At 44.0% G+C, this 21,751-nt stretch overlaps 1 protein-coding gene across 4 annotated transcripts in view; it reads left to right on the top strand.

Moving 5' to 3' along the window:
- LOC113879687 (neuronal acetylcholine receptor subunit alpha-7) overlaps positions 1–21,751 on the top strand; it is a 139,806-nt gene that overhangs the window by 59,664 nt on the left and 58,391 nt on the right. For all 4 annotated transcript variants that reach the window (XM_027521358.1, XM_027521355.1, XM_027521356.1 and 1 more), the window contains exon 4: positions 3,165–3,274. In XM_027521358.1, the coding sequence (XP_027377159.1) occupies positions 3,165–3,274 (110 nt within the window). The remainder of the gene's footprint in view (positions 1–3,164; positions 3,275–21,751) is intronic.

Raw genomic sequence — 21,751 nt, 5'->3', positions numbered from 1 at the left:
GTGGGCAGTGAGTACTTTGGAGGATAGAACCCTACCCCCTGCTTGTTTATGGGCCCTTTTCCACATCCATTCTTAGGAAATCTTCATGAAAACCCAGGACAATGCTGCACTGAGGTTCCTGCTCCAACTCCTGACACTGAGCTGGCCTTTGCTCTCTCCACCTTTGGCTGAAGCTCAGTTGTTACAGCTCTCATGTCCTCTTGGATGTTGTGAAAGGGAGGATCCCTTTTCCTCTCAGAGTCATCATTTATCACACGCCTCCCAAGGCCATGTGACTTACTTGCTTGGACACTTTATCTCATTGCATCCTTATAGTGCCTGATGAGGTGCTACATACGAGCAAAACGCAGCTCAGAGAGGGTGGTTTACCTGCTAGAGCCAACACAGCTCTTCTCTGCTGGAGCCTTGGGTACAAACCCAAGTCTGTTTGATCCTAAAGCTCCCAGTGGCCCTCTGTTTCTGCTGAGAGGATGATAGGGACCAAACTTGGCTTTAGGCTAAGGGAGACCCTACAAGAGCAGCCCACCTTGGTGGGGTGCAGAATTTGCCTGTGCAGACTGATTAGTGGGGAAGAACCAACCACAGTAGAGCCTGGGAGTCACCCAGCTTGAAGTCAAATAAGTTCTGAGTCCTGACCCCAGTGACCGACAAGAAAGTTGTCACTTCTCCAGGCCCCAGTTTTCTCTCGTAAATAGGAAGTTATGCTGGCATCCCGGTGTTTGGTGAGCATGGTACACATAGCAGACACTGAGCAAGCAGGCTGGCTGAGATACACGTCCCGGGGCACATGTCGCTAAGTAGGAGCATGGGTAGGGGAGATGGGAGGGGTGAGGAATTGCCAGGGAGGCTCCCTGCAGCTCAGACCTGGTACCTTTAAGAGAGGTTTGTGTTTGACCAACAAAGCGCTCCCTCTTCCCTGCTTCTCCTCTTGCTGTGGCCATCCTATCAGCAGGCAGAGTAGATGGGCATCTATCTGCCACACCTACCTTCCTGGGCAGTTCTGGGAGTCCTGGGGCACTGAGCAGGATAATGGGGAAGATGAATACCAGACTCTGTGCTAATCAGCTGCTGACCCAGAGGAGCATCCAGATATGAGAACATGGTCAGGAAAGCACAGGTGTTGGGCATAGAAGGGCTTATGCCTAGAACATGAGAGAGAAAAGAAGCGAACACTGAGCAAAGGGGGCATAGCTGGAGCCGCTGGAGCAAACACAGCATGGCTGGTTTCCCAGGCCTTCCTGCAAAACCACTTGAACGAGATGGGCTCTTTCTGGGTGCTGTGCTGTCCTGTCCTCCCCCGGCCACACACTTCTAATTTAGAAACATCGGCCAGGTGGGTCACCATCCTAAATGCCCCCAGTGATACTGCAACATGCTGTTTAGTTCGTGTCTTACTCTTCTGCAACCCCATGGACTATAGCCTGCCAGGCTCCTATGTCCATGAGATCTCCCCAGGCAAGGGTCACCATTTCCTTCTCTAGGGGATCTTCCCAATCCAGGGGTCAAACCCACATCTCTTGCATTGCAGGTGGATTCTTTACCACTGAGTTACCAGGAATACTTCAACAATTTAAGTATCAATATATCCTCCTCCTCATGGTCCATGACTCTGAAATGCTGATCAGTTAGTTCAGTTCAGTCACTCAGTCATGTCTGACTCTGCAACCCCATGGACTGCAGCACAGCAGACTTTCCTATCCAGCACCAACTCCCAGAGCTTGCTCAAACTCATGTCCATCGAGTTGGTGATGTCATTCAACCAGCTCATGTCCCCTTCTCCTCCTGCCTTCAATCTTCCCCAGCATCAGGGTCTTTTTTAATGAGTCAGTTCTTTGCATAAGGTGGCCGAAGTATTGAAAGTAGAGAAATGCTGATACTTACCTGCATATTCCCTCTTCTCTGACTAACTGGGATGCTTCTCTGCCCTTTCCAGAGGATGGTGGCATCTCTAGGGCATGCCCTTTGACTGCTATTGCCAGTTTCAGTAGCTCTAGACCCACAACCCCTTGGTGGCAATTCTCAAATCTCAGCAGCTCTGAACATGACAGGGTTTTTTGTTTGTTTGTTTTTGTTTTTATGACTTTATATCAAACTGATCAGGTCTAAAATCAAATTGATATTCAGTCAAGGTATTTAAGTATAAATATGCATATTTTGCTGCAGAAATAATGATTAATTATGAGGAATTGCCCCTGGGCCAGCTTAGGGTGTTGGATCACATACCTTTTTAAATCTGAGAAAGTTTGCACTCATAGCAGGTAGCTCCAGGGGGACTGAATACAGGATGGAGGCCTTTATGGCATCTGCTCTGATAATGCACACCTGTAGGAGCTGGTAAGTCCAAACCTGGCAGCCTTGCAGTCCTGGCTGGGTGCTGCTGGTTGCCCAGCAGTGCAGGTGGGGGCCTACCTGAGCAGTCTTTACAAAGCCAGTGGACCTCAGGTAGCTCTGGGGTGCCTAGTCTGGGGGCAGAGAACTCCAGCAATGGACCTTCCTCTTACAAAGATCCTTCAAGAAGCAATTTCAGAGAAACACACTCATGTTCATGTGCTTATAAATATTTCCTGAGTCTTACTCTGTACCCTCGTGTCCTGATTCAGTGTTTTAGTACCAATGCCCATGTTTGCATTTTTGAGTTGTGGTGTCAGAAGCAGTATTCCTACCTGGGAATAATCATTCAAATCCAAATATAGGCCCTTAGACATTTCTAAGAGGTACCCCTGCAGCTGCATGAAGTTGTTATATGGAAATAAGTCTTCGACATTTTTCCAACCTAGTTCTTATTCTAACTGAAATAATGAATTTATTTGTCCAACCAAAACTTTGAAAGCGAAACAGTTTTCATTTGGCTAGGAAAAAAATCCATCTGCTACAGGAGAGAAGGGCTTGGGGGCATGCAGTGGACTGGAATTAACTTTAATGCTACCCTCTGACTATGGTCATGGTGACAGCAGGATCTTAAATGTGATTTTTATGCTATTCATGGTCATTTAGTAAGGATTATTTAATTCCCAGTTTCCATATATTTTACAGATAGCAACTCAATTATGTAAATGAGTGTCTGGAACTCTTTTTGGTTTTGAACTTATCTAATAATCTCTCATAAGATATATTAGCAGGCAAGAAAGCAAAGTGCTGCTAATGCTGCCGTCTTTGTTTGTCAGACTTGGACAGATCACTATTTACAGTGGAATGCATCCGAGTATCCAGGCGTGAAGACGGTTCGTTTCCCAGACGGCCAGATCTGGAAGCCAGACATTCTCCTCTACAACAGGTAAGCTCAGTGGACAAAAGGGAAAGAAATGAGTTTATTCTTGGATGTGTTTTAACAGTCAAGTATATTTGAATATTTTATAGAAATGCTGGGTATGTTATCTATATAATTTGGGATTATGGGTTCCCATGAGGCTTTGTGGGAAGCAGCTCTGTCCCGTGTCTGGCATTCTGTCCCAGCACGCAGGCCTGCAGCATTCAACACGCTGCCCTCAATGGCTGTGTTCACAGGGCTGTGCATTACAGATTTGTAGGTACTTGTGTACATATTGGCACTGAGACATTTTTGCATATGGTCATAAGTTTGCCTCTGAATGAGCAGTTACAGTCACAGCAAGAGAAATTGCTGGTCAACAGGATACATGGCTGGAGTCCACTGTCTGGACTCAGGTCCTCATTTAATGCACTGCCATTGTGCACTGAGAGCACTGCGGGGCAGCTAAGCACAGGAGACTCATCTCTAGCCACACTCGGAAGCCTGTACCTGATGGGAGAGGGACAGTCGTCGTCTTCTAATAGTCCGTCTCCTGAGGTCAGGAAAGGAAGGATTTGTCAGTCAGCCAAGGCCATCTGATTTGTGGAATGGAAGCCCACTCCACAAGGCAGGTATCTATCCAGGCAGATTAAATTTCTTGAAGCACTAAAATTTCTTGCTAAACTACATAGTAAACTAAGGGAACCCAGAGCCTCTCTTTCCAATAAGATACAGGATGTGATAACTGTCTTAATACTCACGAAAGCTATTTCCTAGTGATGGCTGCTGTCTCTGGTCCCTCTTGGAAAAAAGGAATCCCAGCACCTTTGTGACTCACAAAAACAGTGCTGCCATCAGCTGCTCCCTGTGGGCACAGTGATCCCTCAGCATCAGCTGATGGGTTTGTCCTACGAGGACTGCTTCCAGAAGGCTGAGTGATTTTATGTCTCGTATCCACTGTTTATTCTCTGTCTTTCTTCCTGGTATCACATTTCATTTGAATCCTTGGGCCTGTCTCTAGAAGATTATCTTTGCTGATTTGCCACCACTCTCCAGTACCTTAACTTAATTCCAGCAGCTGAGTTCTGTAAGGTGTCTCAGGTCTGAGAAAGCAGTCCCCTATTGAGTAGAAGCACATGAGTTCCCATGCCTCCTCCTTGGCTCCTCTGTTTTCTAGGGGCTGTATTAGTTGCCCAGAGCTGCCAGAACAAAATAACCACTAACTGGGTGGCTTAAAGAACAGAAATTTGTTTTCTCTTGGAGGCTGGAGGTCCCAGGTGTCTCAGGTCTGCAATTTGGTTTCTCCCGGGGCCTCTCTCCAGGGCTTGTGTATGCCATCTTCTCCTGTGTCCTTACATGCTCTCCCCACGTGTGTGTGTCTGTGTCCTCATCTTTGCTTGTGAAAACATTAGTCACGCCGGATTAGGGTTCACTCTGATGACTTCATTTTACCTTAGTTTTACCTCATTAAAGATTCCGCTTCCAACTGCAGTTTCACTTGGAGATACTTGAGCGTGTGAATTAGTTAGGGGTTCAGCCTATGACTTTCACGGGGAGACAGTTCAGTCTATAACAGCAATATTGCCGTTGACTGGTTAAGGACAAGGGTTTGGATGGACTAAGTGGGTGTAAATCTTAGCCATGATATTTGCTATGTCTGTAAGTCTCAGATGCCTCCTTTGCCCAATAGGGTAAGTGCCAACCTCACAGTCTGGAAGAATGAACTGCAGATGTATGTAGCACGCTTGGTGTGGTACTCAGTAAAGAGTGAACAATCTGTAAAGGTAGTTGTGTGCTCAAAGGCACGGGGATGAGAATCTCAGCTTTAAGTAAGATGGTTTGACATTTTAAAAAGAAATGCCAATAATGTTTTTCACTGTTCCCAATGCAGTTTTTTCAACTGAAATCAAAAATAAGTATGGTAGAATTTTTAACAATTAAGCTTTAAGTGATGGTTCTTATGATTTACTTGTAAGATCTTAAACCCCAGTAAATGTTTGTTTGGCGTTCATGACATTCTAACTAATGACGAGTTCCCAAGTATTCTACACATACTTGAATTTCAAGGAACAAAGATGCAGCCATCTCTTTCTGACAGATGCCACCAGGGGCCAGGCCTCCAGGAATAATCCATCTCCTTCTTCCTCTTGTGTTTCCCCTGGAGCTCCATATAACCATCTCCCCTCTTCTTCTCCTTTCCGTATACCTGTTGACTGCCTGCACCAGCCTGCAGCACAGTGTCTATAGAGACTGCCTCCTCTCCTGCATTAATTTTCTTCTGAGAAGTGAGATGTGGGACTTTTTACCTAAAGTAACTGTTGGCTACATGGCTGGCATGTCCACATTAGCACAGTGTGGGGTAGGAAGGTTAAAAAGTTACTGAAGCCAGCTGGAGACAGAGCATCAGTTATCTTTCACTGCTTAAGTGACCCTGAATTTAATGGCTTAAGGAAAAAAAAACACTATGCCTTTTATTTCTCACCATGGGAGCTGGCTGGGCCTGCATGGCTGCTTTTCTGTTCTATGAGATGTTGGCAGCAGGCAGTGGCTGGGGCTCAGATGAGCTTCTGTGTGGGGTTGCACCCCCGGAGCTGATGGTGATGGTGATGGCGCTGTGGGCAGAGCTCAATCGGGGCTGTAGCTGCACCACCTCAAGTGCCTCTTCCCCTCCTGAGCCTTTTCCATGTGACCTGGTGAGTTCTGGAGAGGCATGAAGTGGGGGCTGCCTGGCCCTTAGGGACCCAGAGTAGGAATTCAGACCAGCCCTTCACCTGGTCCTGTTGGGCAAAGTAGGGAGGGGTCCAGAGAAGGGAGGAGAAATCAGTCCCCTTCTCCAGGGCACCAGGGAGGGAGGCAGGGAGGTTGCCTTGGGGAGACCAGCTGTCCAGACTGAGTGGGGACAGTGACAACACAGGAAGGTCAGAGTGAAGACTGGGAGGAGTGGAAGGACCAAAGCAGGCACGTGTAATAACGAAGGAGCACTCAGTTCAGGGCGCCTGTGGGGCCAGGTGGACAGGGAGAGGCAGGGTGACCCTGTTACCTCCGGGGGCTCTCTCTGCTGCCACTCCTCCTGCCCCAGGTACGTGTGGACACCACCACCCCAAACTTCGCTGCCTCCCCTTTCATCTGCTGTTGGTCAGCTCAGGGATGTTCCCCAACTCCCATCATTTATCCTTGCCCCCCTCAGTGTGGGGCTCTCACCTTCTCTCACCCCCAGACCTCAGCTGAACTCCCCTTTGACTCCAGACACCTCTCTCTGTCACATGCTCTCCTAGAAAGAGGTTCCTGTGCCCCACCGCCTGCAGGTGCTCCCCCACCCTTCATGGGCTCCTGGAAAGCACCTCACAACTGTGTGTGTACAGACAAGATGGAAGGAGGGTGGGGTACAGGCAAGAGGCGGAGAAGCCAGGGGGACGGCCTGTGTGATGCTGGAGCTGCCAAAGCCAACAAGGGAAGAAAGAAGGAGGAAAGTCACAGTGGCAGCCTGGAAGATATGAGCCTAGGTATCTGAGTCTAGAAATGAACACGGGAAGTGGCAAAAACAGGCCTGAGTTTAGTGAGATCCTGACCTTCTGATATTCTGTTATGGGAGATTTTGAGAGATGTTGAGTTTAGTACTTTCCACCAGCCAAAGATTCCCAAACTGATGTATAAGATTCTCAAACTGATGTATTTCCTCAGTGAGCCTGTGCGATGTTTCATTACATATATGTGGCGAGGGTGGGGGCATTTCCTGAAGGAGGGGACGTGCCACCCTTCTGTGTGAGCTGTGGTTTGGAGGGGAGCATTGATTCACGTCAGGGGAAACATCACCAACATGTATGTAACATTTCTCCTTCTATTCCAGCTCAATTTTGTAGTCAAGGTGTGAGCCCCACGTGGTTTTTGAGATAGAATCCATTTTCTGTGCTTTGAAGAGGCTGGGCCACTGCATAATAGGGTCTCTGCATCATTTCTGGGAGGGGCTGCTTTCTTCTCCTGGTGGAGGGTGAACAAGTTTATTGCCCACCGGCTGGCTGGGTGGCTGTGAGGGGAGGACAGGGGCTAATAGCAGCATCCCTGCTAGATGATGAATCCAGTGGTTTCTTGCTTGCTTCATTCTGCTTTAGTTTAAGCCTGCAGTTCAAGGATTTGTCTGAACACAACCTTACTCAAAGTGAGTAGCGATTCTGGATGGCTTGTTCCCATTTTCCTCCCTCCTTTTTGGCTTTTAATCTTCTGTGTGATTACATTTATTGATGTTCTAGAATAGGGGATACAAATCAATAAAATGGTTACCTCTGGGAGGGACAGAAGAAAGGGGCATGAGGGAACTTTCTGAGATAATGGGAGTGTCTGTATCTTGACTTTATGGTGGTTATAGTTACATGAATATAATCTGCATCAAAATTCAGTGAAAGCCACACACCAGAAACCTGTGTAATAGGTTAAATGGCAGATGGTTCACAGTGAACTGAAAGACACAATGAGCTGTCGATACGGAGCGTAGAAAAGAGATGCGCAAAGATGAAAAATAAGAGAAATGCTGGGACTTGCAGAACAGACTGAGATGTTCTTAAAGTGTTTAACTGGAGTCTAAGATAGAAATAATAGAGAAAACGAGGGAAAAGCAATGTTTAAAGAAATAATGGCTTGGAATTTTCCAGAAATTATAAAAAGTACCAGTCATCAGGTAAAGGAATCCCAACCAGTCCTAATTGGGACAAATGGTATTTGCTGTAGTTCCTGTCTTTGCAGGACAACTCACTCCAAAATTTAAAATAAGAAGAATTTTTGTAACCTCTCCCAGTTGCTGCAGCTCAAGGGTTTGGGGAGGGGTCCAGTAGGTGGTCTGGCTCCAGGTCTCATGAAGTTTCAGCCCAGTATTGGCTGGGGCTGCAGTCAACAGGGAGCCTGACTGGGGTATCCAACCAGATGACTCACCCAGATGGCTGGCAAGTTGATGTTGGCCCTTAGGAGCCTTAATTCTTATACACATGGGCCTCTCTATGAGTTGAATGTCCTCATGGTGTGGCAAATGGCTTCCCTCAGATTGAGTCATGACCTAGGAAAAGCTACAGTGCCTTTTGGGTGGAATGAAAGGCCTAACTGGTATCAGCGTTGTTTTGCAGAGAAAAGTCTGAACCCCAGCAACATCTCAGCCACCCCTACATTGTGCAACCCTGGGTGGCTGCCTCAGTCTCTCTAGACTTCTCAGTTCTTGAGCTGTTTCATTAGAAAATCCTGTGACAGTAATGGAATCTTCATTGATAAATGTAATTTGCTGATGTTTTTGTTGACTCTGTATTTTTAGAACTGTGTGTGGTATCAACCATCTTCTTTTTATAGGCTGTGCAAAACCACATTCGCACATCTGCAGGCTCCTGCCTGGCTCTGAGGCTGCAGGCCTCTGGCCCCAGCCCTCTTTCTGTCACATATCCCCCTGACCCTGTGGCTGATGGCAGAGCCTGGAGGGAGGGGAGGGTGGTGTGATCTGACCCCCAAGGGTTTGCAATTGTGATCAATGAGTCACCAGTGACATAGAATTTATTCTCTTCCCTAAGTGTCTTAGGGTCCCTTGGACATCAGCCCAAGATGAGGATTTGAGTGCACATAATTTGAGAGACTAAGTGGGACAGGGGAGGGAGGGAAACCAATACAGGATACTTTAAAAAGCTACTGCTATGGGCAGTGGGGATGTCCAGGATGCTTATCTGCCAACTTCCTTCTGTGATAGATTGACAGCTGCTTCCAGGAATGTCATTCTGCTTGCCTGTCCCATGCATGAACAGGGCCTCGGACATGGGCAGAATGGCTGTCGGCATGGTCAACTCAGTACAGGTGAGCTGGCCACTGAAATTCCAGTTGTTTTCACCTTGGCCTGTTTGGAGATCCCATCCTGGCTCTTGGGGGGAGGGCAGCAGTGATTGAGTGATGGGGAAGCATCCTGGGACTCAGGCAAAGTGGAGGAGGCAGGTAGGTAGCAAAGGTGATAAAGATGAGCAGGGACCTGCATCCTTGTGAGTGGCAGTTGCTCCCCTGGGTCAAATCATGGTATAACAGTCCATGTATGGAATGGGATCTTAGGGAATGAATATCTTAGACTCAGTGCTGTCGCTGCCATTGGCTCCAGAAGGGGGTTCTGGAGTTGGTGCTCCCAGGCCCATCATGCAGCTGTGGCTGGTCTGGGGGTGGGGGTCAGGGTGGAGGTATTACTAAAAGGACATCATGTCTCTTGATGGGGACAGGAATCTCCAGGTGAACAAAGGTAACTTTTCAGCTTTGGTTCTTAGAGAAGGAGGCTTTGGGGAATGCTGTGATAGAACCTCTGTTACCAAATCTGACCTAATCTGGAGGGAGGCTGTTTGTAAATAATGTGACGTGGCAAGAGGGCAAAGCAGTGTTTAGAAAGTGAGTGGAACCTGCCAACTTGTGTCCATCCAGACCTCCCCCTTCTCACCCCTGCTGCTGTTGATGTTTGTTTTTCATCTGTCTCTTTGCTCAACCAATATTTAATGAAGTCTTACATACTGTTGTCATATACTGTTCTAGGATCCCAGGATACAGCAGCCATCAAGATGGGCAAAACTCCCTGCACTCTAGAGAAAGGGAGAGAGAGGGGGGAGAACATGCACTCAGTTTTGAGGGCTGTAAGAATTGGGGAGGGAGCCTCACACATGCTGGAGCCAGATGTGGGCTGTGAGACCGGAGAGGGAGGCCAATCAGGGAGACGAATGCTCTTGGCAGAAAGAACAGGCGCCTAGGCTTGTCAGGAAAGATGGTGAAAGGCTTTGAAATGCAAAACATCATTACCATCATAAAATAAATAAAATGGTGAAGGAGAGAAAGATAAGCGGGCATCTGTGGCATCTTCGTGTGAGGTCACCTGCACCTCCCAGGTTATCAGATGCTCTAGTGGTCAGGAGGCCATGGTCCTTGAACCACTTTTCAACTTTGCAAGTTTTCGGACTGGTAGTGATGGAAATGATTCCAGTCCATTGAGAAACAAATGGATTCTGTCTGATGGACTGACTTCTCTGTGAATGGATAGGATCGGCCTTCCTGGTCGCCTGTGTCCATGTCTGCCCTTTGGATGCTCGTCAGAATTGGATTTTCATGGCTTGCTGTTTCCCTCATTAATTAATGACTTAAAAAACGTCTTTGACACAAATATGTTCATTTTATATTTGTGTGTCATGATTTTATCTTTACAAGATGTATCTTTTTTGGATTACCCTGAGGCAGGAACTTGTCATCTAGATCTGTCCTTGGAACAGAAGGGGCCAGATTGGTGGGCCTGAGTCAGGTGAGAGGATCAGAGATAACAACAGGTGCTGCCCAAGTCTACTGGGTTTTTGGTTTTACTTTGAATGAGACAGGAGAGCCTCTGTAGGATTGCATTTCCATTTTTGCTCTCAGTAACAGTCAAAATTCGAATTCATATTCTTTCTCTGACTTGCTAGCAACTGATTTCCATCCCATGGTTATCTTGTTTGGAAGTTATTATCACTTCTTTTCTGCTTGTACACCCCTCCCAGCTTACGGCGGTGGTTGTGTTTTATCTGTGTTTGTTCCTCCAGTATCTTGGTAAAATCAGGGGATGGAGGGCACATGGATGTGCATACTCACTCAGCTGCTGGAAGCCCAGAGACCTGGCTGCCTCATCCTGATTTGGATGCAGATCTTTAGTGCACTTGCAGATCTTTAGTGCCCTTGCTTTGCTCCACTCTTTCTGCAAAGGGCTGAATGGCTCCAAAGTCTGCATTAGCATTCACATCTCAGGGCAAGAATGTGTGTGTGCGTAGTTGCTCAGTAGTATCCGACTCTTTGTGACCCCATGGACTGTAGCCCACCAGGCTCCTAGGTCCATGAGGATTCTCCAGGCAGGATTACTGGAGTGGATTGCCATGCCCTCCTCCACAGGATCTTCCCAACCCAGGGATCAAACCCAGGTCTCCCATGTCACAGGCATATTTTTTTTTACCATCTGAGCCACCAGGGAAGCCCAAGTACAGGAAACCAGTGCACAAAGAAGTTCAGCCACTTCCCTGAGATCCCCCAGCAGGACATGCCTGACTCCAGAGTACTTGCCTCTAGTTGTGCTTTTAGAGCTCTTGTGTTTTATTTTCCCACAAGTTAGACAAATTGAAGTCACTCCTCTCTCCCTCCCTCAGAATAGACTCCATTTTCAGACCTTCTCTGGCCATTCTGTCTCAGCCTCTCTTTCTTTCTGGAAGGAGTGAGCCTGGCTTCTCCCAGTTTCAGAGCCACTGAGGGATTTTCAGACCATCACTTCTTGATGATCTTTCCTCATCATCGACAACCGACTTTTCCTTGAACAAATCCCGTGCTGGCCAGCTTGGAATGACAGAATGCAAGCTGCTGGGTGAGAGCTAGAACAGAATTTCAGAGAGCCAGGCACTGCAGCCAGCAGAGTTTTCTAGGGACAGCTTTGCATCCAGGGTGGCCCTTTAATACTGTCTTCCTACCCGTGGTGCCAGGCTACCTCAGGAAGCCCTCTGCTCCCTGCACCCTGAGGGCTGTGAGACCCATCCAGCCCAAGAGACTGGTTTTGGCAGATGAGTTTATTGATCTTCCTGGCATCAGACATGGAGCCAACTTGGCTGTAAGGGTCTGTGTAGTAAATAGGTGAGACAGGAATTCGATGGGGAGTTTGGTCATCCTCCAAAGCCTCCTGCAGGAGTGGCGGGGCCAAGGTCAGCTCTCACTGTGCCCTCTCCCCAGCCTGCTATGGGGGTTCCTACAGGATTTCCACTGCCTACCCAGGCTACAGCTACAGTCCATGGGGTAACAACAGTTGGACATGACTAAGCAGTTTAACACACACACAAACCCACACACACACCCAGGCTATGCTCACTGGCCACACAGAGGAAGGAGAGCAGAGGAAGTTGTGATTGACAAGGACAAGACTTGGTAGGCGGGGTTGCTGGTTCTCTTCCGAAGCCCTCAGGACCTCAGCTGTGCAGGGGCCAGGTCAAGCTGAGTGTGTCCACAGCGTGCCTTGAAATCTGGAGGAACCAGGCTGGGGGGCAGGGCCTCCAGGCGGGTGTGTAGCTGATGCTGTCAGTTCTGCTCAGGGGAATCGTCTCAGGACACACTTTGATTGTCCTTGAGGCATTTGTAGTCAGTCACACATGGTTGTATCCTGGTGGGCTCACCTGATCTGAATTCTGACTGCAGTGAAGTCTTGTGGAGTTACTCTTCCTCCCTCACAATTAAAGAAACTGTTTCTGAAACACAGAACCAAGGTGTTGGTGTGTGTGAAACACAGGACAAACTCCCAAACCTTTGACTTTTGCAACACTTGATGACCTCATCATGGGTCTAAGACAAGGGCTCATCTTACAGAAAAGATCATCTTATAGAAAAGATAATGTGAGTCAGGGGTCTGGCATCTAGAAAGCTCTGGAGGAGAGAGATCGTCATCTAGTGGGAGGGGGGAGAGGTTGTTTCTGGGAAGGGGCCAGATAGGACCTGTCTGTTGGGGGCAGTCTTGGCACAGCTATTAACTGTATCCCTTTCACTTTTAAGAGTGGCCCAGCTTAGGTAATAATGTATGTGGTCCTCCCAGGACAAGTGGCTACAAGGAGACAACAGTTGGATGAAGGCTTGGAAGCTGACAGGACAGGACATCTCATGCAGAAGCTCTAGATGAGGCCACGGCTAGGGGCTCTTAGAGCAGACAGTGAGTGACGATCTTGGAAGGGAACAAATATTGCAGGACCCACAATGCATTGCTTTAAATTCAAGGAAGAGGGTAATGAACAGGATATTAGGCCAGGATGAAGTACAGTAAGGCATTCAGATCCATCCAGCTGGACTTCTCCTCCAGGACTCTGCCCTTGACACCCTGTGCCGTCTCTGCCTCTGGGATGCAGTGGACCTCAGAGAATTTAGTGTTTCTCAGCATCATGTCACATGGCAAATACAGTTTAACACTCAGGTTTCTCGCCTCTAGCCAGTGAGCTTTGTCAAAGGGACTATGTTCTATTCATAGGTTTGTTTGTTTGTTTTTACCAAAAGTGAATGTGGCAAAAAGCACATGGAAGGCAGCAAATTAGAGTGAGTGGATGCAGTATTGGGGGCCATGGCCCTGGTTTAGTAGGGGATTGCTGGAGGCCTTAATGCTTGGCACTCAGCTCTAGATGGAGAGATTCAGTCCCAGCACCAGTAATTCTGGCTTGTTTGGGGCAGCAGTGTGGCTTATGGGTCATAACCCATAGAGTTTATCATTCTCTTTTCTCCTTCACATTCCATACCAATCTGTTATGAAGGAGTATCCTATTTAAACTGCTCCAGTTATCTTTTAGTATGATTTATAGTCTTTTATTAAAGATAACAGTGACATGGAACAATGGGCTGGTTCCGAATTGTGAAAGGAGTATGTCACAGCTGTATATTGTCACCCTGCTCATTTAAGTTATGTGCAGAGTACGTCATGCACAGTGCCGGCTGGTTGAATCACAAACTGGAATCAAGGTTTCTAGTAAAACTATCAATAACCTCAGATATGCAGATGATTACACCCTAATGGCAGAAAGTGAAGAGGAACTAAAGAGAATATTGATAAAGGTGAAAGAGGAGAGTAAAAAAGCTGGCTTAAAACTCAGCAATCAAAAAACTTAGATCATGGTGTCTGGCCCTATCACTTCATGGCAAATAAATAGGGAAAAAGTGGAAACAGTAACAGATTCTTTTCTTGGGCTCCAAAATCACTGTGGATGGTGACTGCAGCCATGATATTAAAAGACATTTGCTCTTTGGAAAGAAAGCTATGACAGACCTAGACAGCATATTAAAAAGCAAAGATACTACTTCGCTGACAGAAGTCTATATAGTCAAAGCTACGGTTTTTCCAGTAGTCATGTATGGGTGTGAGAGCTGGACCATAAAGAAGGCTGAGCACTGAAGAATTGATGCTTTCAAATTGTGGTGCTGGAGAAGACTCTTGAGAGTCCCTTGGACTGCAAGGAGATCAAACCAGTTGATCCTAAAGGAAATCAACTCTGACTCTTCATTCAAAGGACTGATGCTAAAGATGAAGCCCTGATACTTTGACCACCTGATTCGGAGAGTTGACTCATTGGGAAAGACTTTGATGCTGGGAAAGTCTGCAGGCAGGAGGAGAAGGGGGAAACAGAGGATTAGATGGTTGTATGCCATTGCTGATTAAATGGACATGAGTTTGAGCAAACTCTGGGAGATAGTGAAGGACAGGGAAACCTGGCATTCTGCAATCTGTGGGGTTGCAAAGCATCCAACATGACTTAGTGACTGAACAACAACAACCAAAGAGAAGTTATAAATAAGATGAAAAATACACTACAAGAGTTCACCACAGCAGACAAAAAAAAAAACAACTAAGAAATTTTCAAGTTTGTAAAGACTCAAGTCATTTCAGTTCCATCTGAAAGCGTTACTCAAGGATATATTTCAGCAATATAAGAATAAACCAAGGAAAATTTTGTTGCCTCCCCCAGGTAGCTGGGGAGGGTTGGGAAATTCTGGGAACAAAACTCCTCAGGTGGAGCTGGAGGCAGAGGGAGTCCTATGGTGCTGGCTTCATGGTCAGCAGTTGATCTCCAACTTGCTGAGCTGGGGAAGAAATGGGAGAGAAAATCTTGGTTCAAATACTGACTGGAGTACAGTCTGAAATTGTTAACAAAGAACCTCTGAAAGTCATAGTTAAGTTTAAATATTTGACAATATTTTAAATATGAATAATAGCAAGAGATATGGTTGGTAAGAGATGGAGACACAGAGCAGTAACAGTAGAAGTTTGCTGTGGGGCTTCTCTGGCCCGTGAATGACACGCATACCTTAGTTAGATGCATAAAGGCACGGCACTTTAAACGGTACAAGTGAATCAGTGTGTTAAATATCTGAGGAGCCAACAGAGGAAAAGAAGTGGTAATAGCTTCCAAACCACTAGACACAAAATAAGGAATAAAAGATTGTCAGTGCACCTAATGCCTGAATAGAAAAATAAGCAATATCAATAGTAAAAAGAGCTTACAGAATAGCAGAAAGTAAGACAATCTCTAATTAGAAAAATGCAAGTAGGTTTAAGTCCCATAACAATTCCCAAAACAAAATAAACTCTCTAATTGGTTGAAAGCAAACAAACAAAAACCGACTTTATGACATGTTCATAAGATAGATTTTAATCAAAATGATTGAACATAATGAAAATAAAGCCATCGAAGTAGGTATATCTGTAAAATGCCACAGAAAGACAGCAGATTTAGCAGTTCAGGATCACACTGTTTTCTCAGTAAACTTGAGAAATACAAAAGATACTCATTTTGTTTCTTTTCTTGTCCTTTGTCTTTAGTTTTTATTTGTTGAATAAGAATACTGCTAAATCTGATATCTTTCCAAGGCTAAAACAAAAATGTATGCATTTATAAAAACAGAAATTCTAAATGAAAATCTAGTTCTTTGAAAACATCTGAAAAGTGAATGAATGAAAGAACATATACATAAATTGAACACCTGATGGTAGCAGGTGATTTTGTAGGGAAATAAAAATTACTAAATATGCCTATGAGGTATAAAATCAGGATAGACTTAAAATACATAAAAGTGGAAAAGTTTGGAAAATATTTACATTTTAAAAGGTACGTTTTTACATAGCATCAAGGAATAGATAAATATATGTTGAATAAATTATTCTGGAACATGGATTAAAAAGTGGAAAATTTATAAAGCTAACACATATCAGGTAGCATGGTGAAGACGTCTCAACAGACAGGAACAGCTGACAGATCTTACATGTAAATAAGAATGCAGATACCCTGATGAATTCCAGCAGCTCGCTGAATGAAAAATACCATATAATTTTTAATCCCAGGTAGGCAAGGATGGATTAATTTGGTAGGTTTAGTAACAGTTCACGTTAGTTTGTATCCATGTTGAAAAAAAGGAAACAAATTAACAGAGTCAGAAAAACAATATTAAATTCAGCTCTGATTCTTCATGGAACACATTATAAGGCAAGACTAAAAGGAAACTTTAATGATTGGATAAACACAATCCACAGGAAAACTGCAGCAAACATAAACTTGCAGTTGAGAAGTTAGATCCACGTCCAAGTCAAACAGAAGGCATAGATAGCAGATATCTCTTCGGTCAGCAGTCTGCTGGAGGGTGTAGCCAGAGCACAGACGAGAAAAAATGAAAAATAAGAGATCTAAATATAGCAGGAAGACACAAGGGCTGCCTGTTACTTCTAGTTGATTATTGGCTTAAAAATAGATTCTGCTGACAGACTTGGAGCTGGAGTTGAGTAAGGAAGATGAAATAATAGCTGCACATCAGTGACTAACAGGGAAGCAAATGGAAAACAGTGAGGAGGATAACTGTGAAATATTGAGGGGTAAATCTGGGACAACTGCACCAGCCCATGAGAGCTGAATTTAACAGTTGTTCTGTCTCTGTTAAGGTTATGTCTTTGCTTCCTTGTCTAACATGAGTATATAGTAAGTCTATGAATTTCATCCATCTTTGCCTATCTGGGATTAAAAACTCATCAAAGCACATAAGAAAAGTAAAAATGTTAGTTGCTCTGTCGTGTCCGACTCTTTGCGATCCTGTGATTATATATAGCCCACCAGGCTCCTCTGTCCATGGGAGTCTCCAGGCAAGAATACCAGAGTTGATAGCCATTCTCTTCTCTAGGGTATCTTCCCAACCCACGGAATGAACTGGGGTCTCCTGCTTTGCAGGCAGACTCTTCAGCATCTGAGCTATTGCACCTAAAAGAGTTTGTAACCAGAAGCACCATTGCTGCAGGGAAGTTCCAGGGCCAGGATCTAGAACCTAGAACCGCTCTGCCTCTGTGCTAGCAATATCTGCAGTCCTCCTGCACCTGTCAGAAGGTTCACGAGGAGACAGTGAGCTTTAAAAATTCCCAGGCTGCTCAGAGTTTTCTTTGGGGTAGTCCTCTGAGTCCTTGCAGCCCATATGGGTACTCTCGATCCTCCTACTCATTTTGACTTTTCTGATTTGATTTTCTGACTTCTGCTCTGCCTAAGAAGCTCCTAAGTACTTGCTGGCGGTGGAGGCTTCATCTCTACCTCCCCACCCCTCCCAGGGTAGGCTACAGCAGATGTGGAGTACAGCTCAGGAATATGCTACTAGTGGCCCGTGAACCAAACTTTGATAGACTTTGACCTGCAGGGCATGAATACCCAAGATATACTTGCATATCTTTAATTAGGTGGAAACTAGGAGGAATTTGGGGGTTTGATATCAGGAGTTTCAGCCCATACAATAACCTTAATTAAATTCTTGTCTCTCTCTTGCTGTCTAGAGAGAGAGAGAGAGAGAGAGAGAGAAACTGAATGATGAAGGATGCTTACAGTATTGGTGGCCAATGACGAAAGAACAAATGGGACTTGATTCTAACCATCTGAGTGCTTCTCTCTGGTACTTACCTGGGTATTGCTTTTCATTTTCCCAGGATGCAGTAGTTTCAAAGAACTTTAGTGAATTATTACAGGATTCCTTATCCACTTTGTAATCAACAAGCAAGATGTGTTATGACTATAACAGAGTTCCTTTGATGTTCTTAGTAAGCAGAACACAGAATGGGCTCCATTTTATAGACTTCCAGTAAAGAAAGTGAAAGTTTTAGTCACTCAGTCACCCCCAACTCTTTGAGACCCCATGGACTGCAGCCCACCAGGCTCCTCTGTCCATGGGATTTTCCAGGCAAGGATACTGGAATGGGTTGCCATTCCTTCTCTAGAGGATCTTCCTGACCCAGGGATTGAACCCAGGTCTCCTGCACTGCGGGCAGATTCTTTAACTACTGATCTATGAGGGAAGCCCTAGACTTCCAGTGAGTGCCTCTAAAGACTTGTGGCAAGTGGCCTCTTCCTGGCCTTCCAGAGGATGTTGTGATTTTCTTTTTGTCTTGGCTTTGTTGATCCTTTACCTCACTTAACGTAAAAAACAACTTCAGACTAAGGGCAAGTAAAAAAAAAAAGTCTTCATGGTTCAACTAGTATCGATAGCCATTACAAAGTCTAATTGCTTCATTTCCATCCCCCTCTTCCCTCAATAGTGGTGTCATTTTATATATATATATACACACACACATATCCAGGAGTTGGGGGTGGACAGGGAGGCCTGGCGTGATGTAATCCATGGGGTCTCAAAGAGTGAGACACAACTGAGCGATTGAACTGAACTGAACTGATGTATATATAATTATGGCATTTCAGTAATATTATGTAAATGAACTCTTAACCTTTTGAGAAGGGCTAAATAACATTCCATAGTATAGATATACAACGTGTGTTTAAATATCCATTCGTTGAGGGACATTTGTGTTGTTTATAGTTTTAAGCTATTGTAAATGTAGCTACTATGACCATTCATGTACAGGTTTTTATGTGAACATAAATTTTTATTTCTCTGGTATAAATTAGACAAGATTACAGTTGCTGGGTTGTATAATTCATAGCTGTTGAGTTTTATAAGAAACTACCTATCCATTTCAGTAGGCCTGTACCATTTACATTCTCCTCAGAAATACATGACTCGGCTATACTGCATCTTCACAAGGATTTGATGTCATCATTATTTATTACTTTGGTCATTCTCATAGGTATGTAGTAATATTGTGGTTTTAGTTTGCATTTCCACGATGACTAATGATGGGAAAATGTTGAACATTTTCCTATGTATTAGGTGTGCATATCCTCTTTAATCAAGTATCTGTTCATTTATTTTGCCTTTTTTCTAATTTGATCATTGCTGATTTTATTATTTATTTTTTACTTTTGCATTTTGATAATTCTTATATATTATATTCTAACTATGAGTCTAGTTGGATATCTGTTGAAAATACTTTTTATCCTTCAGTAGCTTGTCACATTCCTAACTGGATTTTTCACAGAGTAAAGTTTTAAACATTTTTATTTAAATGAATCTTCTTGATGGGTTGTGTTTAGGTATCAAGTCTAAGAAATCTTAATCTACCCCTGTGTCCTGAAGAGTCTCTCCTGTTTCCTTCTGAGTTTTATAGTTAAGGATTACATATAAGTCGGTGATTCATTTCGAGTTAATTTTTGTGAATTCTTGTATAATGTGTGAGACTTCATTCAGAATTCTTTTTGCCTATGGTTCTCCAGGTTGTCTAACTCCTTTCTTTGAAAAGGTTGTAATATTCCCCCTTTGAATTGCCTTAAGTCTTTGTCACAGTCAGTTGGGTGTATCTATGTGGGTCTGCTGTTGGGTTCTCTGTTCTGTTCTTTGGATCTGTGTCCCTCCATCAACTAGTGTGATGTTGTCTTGCTTGCTTTAGTTTTAAGTAAGGCTTAACATTAAATAGTGTTTTTCCTCTCAGTTTATTCTTATTTTTCAAAATTGTTTTAGCTCTTTTAGTTCGTTTGCCTATGTCTCTATAAATTCAGAGTGACCTTGTCTATGTCGACAAAAAATCTTAATGGAAATTTGATAGCCACTTTGTTAAATCGACAGATTATTTGGGGGAGAATTGACATACTACATTGCCTCTCCCAATGTTTGATTCTGGTTTAACTCTTACGATTTTTTTTCATGGGTATTTTATAATCTTCAGCATACAGGTTCTATAAATGTTTTGTTAAATTTATATTTAAGAGTTTCATTTAATTACAGCAATTTATTATATTGAATTTTCACTTTCCATGGTTGCTTATAGACATCAGTTCAGTTCAATTCAGTCGCTCAGTCTCTGCAACCCCATGGACTGCAGGCATACCAGGCCTCCCTGTCCATCACCAACTCCCGGAGTTTACTGAAACTCATGTACATTGAGTCGGTGATGACATCCAACCATCTCATCCTCTGTTGTCCCCTTCTCCTCTCACCTTCAATCTTTCCCAGCATCAAGGTCTTTTCAAATGAGTCATCTCTTCACATCAGGTGGCCAAAGTATTGGAGTTTCAGCTTCAACATCAGTCCTTCCAATGAACATTCAGGACTGATTTCCTTTAGGATGGACTGCTTGGATCTCCTTGCAGTCCAAGGGACTCTCAAGAATCTTCTCCAACACCACAGTTCAAAAGCATCAATTCTTTGGTGCTTAGCTTTCTTTATAGTCCAACTCTCACATCCATATGTGACTACTGGAAAAACCATAGCTTTGACTAGATGGACCTTTGTAGGCAAAGTAATGTCTCTGCTTTTTAATATGCTGTCTAGGTTGGTCATAATTTTTCTTCCAAGGAGTAAGCATCTTTTTATTTCATGGCTGCAGTCACCATCTGCAGTGATTTTGGAGCCCCAAAAAATAAAGTCTGCCACTGTTTCCACTGTTTCTCCATCTACTTGCCATGAAGTAATGGGACCAGATTCCATGATCCTTGTTTTCTGAATGTTGAGCTTTAAGCCAACTTTTTCACTCTCCTCTTTCATTTTCATCAAGAGGCTCTTTAGTTCTTCACTTTCTGCCATAAGGGTGGTGTCATCTGCATATCTGAGGTTATTGATATTTCTCCTGGCAATCTTGATTCCAGCTTGTGCTTCATCCAGCCCAGCATTTCTCATGATATACTCTGCATATAAGTTAAATAAGTAGGGTGATAGTATACAGCCTTGACATATTCCTTTTCCTATTTGGAACCAGTCTGTTAATTTGGAGTATACATTATAATCTGACATCTGTATACACTTCAAAGTGATGGCCACTACAAGTCTAGTTACCATCCACCACCATATAGTTGACCCACTTCACTTATTTTACCCATCCTCCAAACCCTCTTCGCCTTTGGTAACCACTAATCTGATCTCTGTACCTATGAGTTTGTATTTGCTTTATTTTGTTCCATTATTAGTTTGTTTATATTCCACACATGAGTGAAATATTACCATATTTGTTTGACTTATTTAACCTGCAAGGTCCATCCATATTGTTGCAAATGGCAGGATTTCATTCTTTTGAGGACTGAGTAGTATTCCATTGTGTGGGTGTGTCTTCTTTATCCATTCTCCATCAGTGGACACTTAGGTTGTTATGATATTTTGATTATTGTAAATTATGCTGCAGTGAACACAGAAGTGACTGTATCTAATCAGATTAGTGTTCTTGGGTTATTTGAATAAATGACCAGAAATAAAATAGCTGGACCATATGGTAGTTCTAGTCTTAATTTTTGAAAGAATTTCCTTACCATTTTCCATAGTGGCTGTACCAATTTATAGTCCCACCAACAGTGTAAGAAGATTGCCTTTCATCCATGTCATTTCCAACATTAGTTATTTCTTCTCCTTTGGATGATGGCCATTCTGGCAGATGTGAGATGATATGTCTTCATGGTTTTTATTTTCATTTCCCTAATAAGTGATGCTGAACATGTTTTTTTCATTCATGTTCCTGTTGGCCATTTCTCTGTCTTCCTTGGAAAAATATCTATTCAGATCCTCTGCCTATTTTTGATTGCATTGTTTTGTTATTGTTGATTTGTGTGAGGTCTTTTTTTTAATTTTAAATTATTTTTTAATTGGTGA

Source organism: Bos indicus x Bos taurus, chromosome 21 (genome assembly GCF_003369695.1).
Source record: "Bos indicus x Bos taurus breed Angus x Brahman F1 hybrid chromosome 21, Bos_hybrid_MaternalHap_v2.0, whole genome shotgun sequence".
NCBI lineage: Eukaryota > Metazoa > Chordata > Mammalia > Artiodactyla > Bovidae > Bos > Bos indicus x Bos taurus.
Note: the sequence above shows the minus strand (reverse complement) of the source record. Positions and strands in the feature narration are given on the sequence as shown.